This window comes from Nestor notabilis, unplaced genomic scaffold (assembly GCF_000696875.1).
Source record: "Nestor notabilis isolate BGI_N333 unplaced genomic scaffold, ASM69687v1 scaffold6289, whole genome shotgun sequence".
NCBI classification, from domain to species: Eukaryota; Metazoa; Chordata; class Aves; order Psittaciformes; family Psittacidae; genus Nestor; species Nestor notabilis.
Genome location: NW_009942256.1, coordinates 73,062 through 79,090, shown reverse-complemented (window position 1 = coordinate 79,090; position 6,029 = coordinate 73,062). Strand labels below are relative to the sequence as shown.

The 6,029-nt window shown below is 40.3% G+C and overlaps 1 protein-coding gene across 1 annotated transcript in view; it reads right to left on the bottom strand.

Moving 5' to 3' along the window:
• The window catches only part of FAM105A (family with sequence similarity 105, member A), a 6,408-nt gene extending 2,915 nt beyond the window's left edge, over window positions 1-3,493 (bottom strand). Inside the window, exons 1-5 of the mRNA XM_010021293.1 lie at window positions 3,339-3,493; window positions 3,199-3,230; window positions 3,006-3,097; window positions 1,195-1,344; window positions 278-406 (exon numbers count right to left, since the gene is read on the bottom strand). Of these exons, the coding sequence (XP_010019595.1) occupies window positions 278-406; window positions 1,195-1,344; window positions 3,006-3,097; window positions 3,199-3,230; window positions 3,339-3,418 (483 nt within the window). The 5' untranslated portion in view covers window positions 3,419-3,493. The remainder of the gene's footprint in view (window positions 1-277; window positions 407-1,194; window positions 1,345-3,005; window positions 3,098-3,198; window positions 3,231-3,338) is intronic.
• Between the last annotated feature and the right edge of the window lie 2,536 nt (window positions 3,494-6,029).

Here is a 6,029-nt window from a genome sequence, read left to right as displayed (position 1 = left end):
CATTCCTGTAGACTTTCCTTAGAGCTCAAATATAAGAGCAAATTAGGGAGGACGGCCTCCCTAACTTGCAGGGGGACCCTGAGTACTTGGCCTAGCAGATCCCCAAAATCTGGATTCCCCTGCAGGAGAGGTGATGGCCTTCCAAGTAGCTCAGCTCTCTGAACCTGAGGAGGAGGATGACTGCCATAGAAATATGTAAGCAGGAGCAGTTCCCTGACTCTGCCTCAACCCATCTGTCAGTGCTTTTATTCCTCCCAACCATTTCCTAAATACTCACGTTTGTCTTTAATGCCTCCATACATTTGCGCAATTTACCAAAGGCATTGGGACCTGTGTATCTTTCTGGCCCAAAACTGTATTGCTGAATCCAGTTGCAACCTTGAGAATACAACAGCTTTTCAGGGAGCTGGGTAAAAGAAAATAAAAAAGGCAAGCTACTTAAAACCATAACAAGAAATAGAATATAGTTATATCAGCTTGTCTACACACATTTCAATTTACAATGTGGTTCTATCCTCTGGTTGTACAGTTCAATCAATAAAAAAACAAATGGGCCTCGAAATGTTAAGAAGGAGGCTCTGTTTGATTGCCAAGTCCTCCAGAAACTTTTAAAACAGGGCCAACCAGAAAAGAAGAAAATAATCTCTCAGCAAAATATATAACCCATGCTCTGGAAAAGCTGGATACATCCAGATTTGTGAGGTATTTAGAATTACAGACACTTTCCAGTTTGCACAGGCACCCCCACAGGCAGTAGCTATAGGTCCCCACTTCCTCGGCTCCTGGAGCCCAGGGCAGGAATCCTGCTGCTTCAGCAACATGCTCAGCAGCTCCCAAGTCTTTGGGAGTCACAGGACTTTGCACAGATGTGAATGTGGAGGATTCTAATATCCTTTTGTGATAATGGAGTGACATCTAGCAGGGTGGCAGTAACATTTATCCATCCAATATTTATTTTTTTCTTTTTTACATTTACACTCATGTTCACATTGTTATGTTCAGATCAGGGACACTTTTTCTCTTAAGTGTAGTTCAAAAAGTTTGAAAAATTTCTTTTTAAATTCTGATAATTCTCCTCTACTTCCATAGCTGACATGTCAGTTTTCACATTGAACAGAGCTTCCTTCTCCAGTACAAGGTTACTTGAATCATGTTCACTTATGAAACGATGTTTCCTTATGAAACGATTTTTACCTTTAATATATCTCTCTCCCTCATCCATGATGGAAAAGGTATGCCTTGGCTGAATATCTGGAAAAGCACCGCTCTTAGTACACAATAGTTATCCCTCCTGACTTGTCGCAGGTATTTTATATGACAGCTCCAAAACAATTCTTCATATGCCTAGAAGAAGATCCAAAAAAAAAAAAAAGAGATAAAAATTTTAAATCTTGGACAAAACCCATGTTGATTTGAGTCCAATTCCAACTACTCATAAGAAGGAGCTAGGGGGATGAGAAGGTATATTTTAAGGTTTTATGTACACAAAGATGTTCCAACACGATGGTTTTCATAAACGCCTTAAACTGGCACTGTCCCCTAAGGGTCATTCTGCACTCTCCAAACCCAGTGACTTGCTCCAGTCTCTGCACTGTTGCTAGCATAAACATTCACATGGTCAAATAAATCAGAGCAGGTTAGCAAAGACTTCTTTGCCATAATAGCTTTAATCTTGTTCACATTTTTGTGTTTGCAAATGTATTAAAAATTCCACTATCTTTTTTTACTTGCTCCTCCAAATCACTCTGGGCTTTGTGTGCTGTTCTGGGTACTTTTGGCATTGCTGTATTCCTGCATTTAATGTGGAAAAGTTGGATCCTTTCTCCATTCATCATTCAGGTGCAACTTCCACTTTCTGAAAAATATCTTCTTTTTTCTCTCATAACTCCCTTGTGCTGCTGTTAAGCTATATCAGCTTCCTTTTACCCTTTCTTAAGTCCTTTGTATACATTTGCTCTGTGATTCCAATACCGTGACCTAAAACTATATATATGTATGTCAAATGCACTGACCATAAATACTCAAGTCTCTTAGCTTCTTTTTAACATACTTCCTTGGTTTTATGTAGTTTCCCTTTCCAAAGGTGAATGCAAGTATAATAACTTTTTTTTGCTTTGTTGATCATGCAAGGATGTTAAATACAAGTACTTGCTGCCTCCTGTACCAGAGAACAACAGAAATTGGAAAGCAACATCTACGAGGCAGATCCTGTGCACTACTCAGGACAAAGGCAAGGGTGGCTTCCTTTCCTAAAGGCTCCTTGAAAGGCTGATCCATGAAACAGTCATGGGCATCATCTTGAAGTTCAGCCTCACAGTTGTTGCCAGTGCTAGATGGCCAGTTGGTGTCTCATTACTGCTGCATCTCCTGCACCCTCTTCTTTTTTGATCTCTCTCAGCATATTACAGAGAGTGTTCCCACCATCATCAGATAATCAGCAACACAGACATGGTGCTATATTTATCCTGTGCTGGTCTGAAATGCCACGCCATGAGGATACTAAGATATAATGTCAGGGTTAGTTAGCTGATGGACAGGGTTTGAGTTTAAGCTTGTTTTAACAGATACAACTACTGTACCACTGGTATGGCTACTGTAACTAGAAGGTTTTTGGGCAAAGTAAAAATCCAGCCCATGTTCTTTGAGACTACCTTGGTGGCAAAGGCTTAACACACCTGAAACAGAGAGCCATAAAACATGTGTTGCTCCTGGAGGCCCGTCCCCATCACAAGCTAGGATACCATAGTGCTGCTCTAATTTAAAGCACTGACCAAGGACCTCTGGAGGGCACTGCTGCTCCCGCCATGCCCCCTGCCACACTGCCTCCACTGATGGCCACCACGATGTAGCTGCCAATTTAGACCCATGTTCATGCTGTTTCTTTTGTGTTTCTTTTGACCAGCCAGTGTAACAGACTCTAGTAGCTGCTTGCACCGGGAGTGCTATTCCTTTCACAGGTACTACTTCTCCCTATCTTCACATAGAGATTAAAATTCAGCTCTTACCTCCCTCATGTGTTTGGCCTGCTGTGTTTCTCCTTTCCATTCTCTCACACTATACCCAAGTAGATCAACTTCTGTCAGCACACTGAGATTCCCTAAATGAAGATTAATTCATAGATTAGTTACCTTCTGCTCTGCATCTAAAGGGTAGTTGGGGCAGGGGGGAATGAATATGGAATGACAACAAAATGATTACTTATGAGTTTTCTCTGAAGGTAGTTGCTCCACCTGAAACCCAAATGATAAAACAGGTGTCAAAGAGGAGTTGTCAAAAGTCAGTATTTACTGAAATAAGCAACAGCATGAAAGAGTAAAGTCTGTGTAATAAAAACCTACCGTTTCAGCAGCTGTGCTAAAAAGCTGTATAGCCTTCTGCAATACCAAATAACAGTAACGAGGAAAGACATGCTTAGCATTAGCTGCACCTTCACTTTTTGCCACACAAGACACAAGGATTGCTTGGCGGCTGTTGTCCAGGACTGCACCTCATGCCTTCCTAAAACAGAGATTAAAGGAGAGAGGAAAAAAATCATGTCACTGTTTTGCAATACCTTTTTTTATTTGTTTTCTTACAAAAAGAATAATTATCCAAATACAATACTGCTCCAAATGAAATGCAAAACACAAAATGAAAAAAACAAGTATTATTTTTATATACTTCATGTATATACTTTATATGTTTAGTTTTTCAATTTTCTAGGGTTTTGGGTGCATGTGGTTCACATTTCCAGGCTTTCCTCCACATAGTGAAGGCTAAATACATAGTTACATTGGATTCACAGGAAGACTGGTATCAAAGCAACTGTTCAGTAACAGGATGTGCTGATCCAGAGACCTGTACTGGCATCACTTTGTCATTAAGGCAAGGTTTTAAAGATCAGGGGTTCCTGGGAGTTGGAGTCTACAAACAGTCCATATGAAGCAATATTAGCTGAGTAAACATCATACAACTACCCAGGAAATGGGTGTTCCTGCCTCAATTTAGGTTAAGTTTAGGGTCAATTAAAAACCTCTGGAGAAAGCTTCTCCCTGGGGAATTGATAAAAAAGCTCAGGAGACCACCACAAAGAGGATGCACTCTCACTGTTCCTCACAGGCATAAACCAGGACATTTCTGTCCCTCTCTTGGCATCACAGGTAGGGTTAGGGAAGGTTTTGGTTGTCTTTTGTTGATAAGAAAACCTAGAACTGAGAGAGCATCTGGAGAATGAATATGTGACAATGGCAGTATCTGCTCCCTAAGTGAGAAATCTATCCTCTGGCTGTAATTTGAGTATAGGAAATTCCCAGAGTTGTCGATCAACAGCTGCTCTATTATTAACTTATTTATTGATTTAGTACAAAACTTTAAGAGAACTTAACTTTTTATGAAGGCATCCCCAGAGAAGGCCAAAAAGATCGTTCTCCAGAGAGTCCACAAAGGGAATTATTCATTCAGCATAGTTCTATGTCAGTTGAACTTCTGCCCCTCCTGCCTTTAACAGGATATTTAAGAGGGGCTGAATTCTTCCAAGGAAGTTAGGCCTATGCACTGTGGACAACTATCCAGTCAAAGAGTTACATATGAATCCCAACCCTGGCAATCAGATAAACAGCTACGCATATATTTTTACAAGCACTAGTGCATATATACAGAGCATTGCTGATATTTGGCTTTTTCAAGTATTCTGTTGTTTGAAGAAGGTTTATTGCATGATGTCATGTGCAAGTTGTCTGGAGGCAAGACCAAGATCTCATCTCTCCCACGAACAAAAGGCAGGTTAAGAGCTGTAAATGGAAAGGCGTTAATAAACTTTGAAGAGGTAATCATAGAAGCTTTTGGGGTGCTAGTTCCCATTTACACAAAACCCATATGCTGTGAACAGCCAAGATGGTGGACAGATACTCTGTTAGATTCTACTCAAGGAATAGAGCGCTAACATGTGTGTACCTGGCATGACTGGGTGTTACACCTGCACATACTGAGTAGTTACTTAAAATGCTTACATGTTACTTAAAATGACTGTATGGTCCCTCTTTTGATTTTGAACAATCTGGGACTATAAAAGGTGAGCTGGTCCATCTGTTAAAATGATATGCTTCGCTTTACAAAGTACCAGAAATACATGTGAATGCGAAATTTCTTCCTTTGTCAGTTTTACAGGTAAAAGATGAGAGGTCTGCATCAGCTTTTAAGTTGAATCAAGCAATCTTTTGAAAAAAAGCTTTTGATGGTATTAGTCGTGAAAAAAATCCCTACTGGAGTCCAACAAACAAATCCCCTGTCAAGGTATATAGTTAACAGGTCATGGGCAACTGTTCTTCAAGGAGCACTGGGAAGCACTGGCTTAACTGCATTCCATCAAAGACACAAATCGATGACAGAGAATATGAGATAACCAAATACTGTTCATCCATTTTTATTTAATATAGGGGATTTATAAATAGGTATTTCCCTAGTAAAGACAGGAAAACCTGCAAACAAGCAATTTTGAATATTTTTGCTACACTTTATTACATTACAGCATGCCCTGGGCTTCATAATCTTCCCCTCCTGTCATGGGAAACCTGATGTTTAAACAGCACTTTGTAATTCAGTTACTGCTTTCAGTGCTGATGTCACAGTTAGAAATGCAATTACTTTTTTTTATTCAAGTAAATGACATTTAGAAGTACCAGTTGGATCACAAAGTGCTGCTGGTAAAAATACATCACAAACAAGACATGAATTAAAGAAGAGGGTAGTTTAAAATAGATCTTTCCACCCCCTCCCTGCCCCCTCCAAAATTCTTCAGAAATCAAAAAGCAATTAAATTAATAACACATGGTGGGGGGAGTAAAATAAACCCATGGATTTTTAAATCAAATCCATTCCCTGGGACATGGACAGAGTTTATCCTGCTCCCCAGGAGACAGTGACAACCTGTCAGTGCTTCAGCCAGCTGCTGGGCTTACAGCTTTTCGAAGACTGACCACAGGCATCACTGTGAGGACAGGGAGGCATGGCTTTTCTCCATGCAGAGGAACAGAGCCCTGGGACTTCTAATA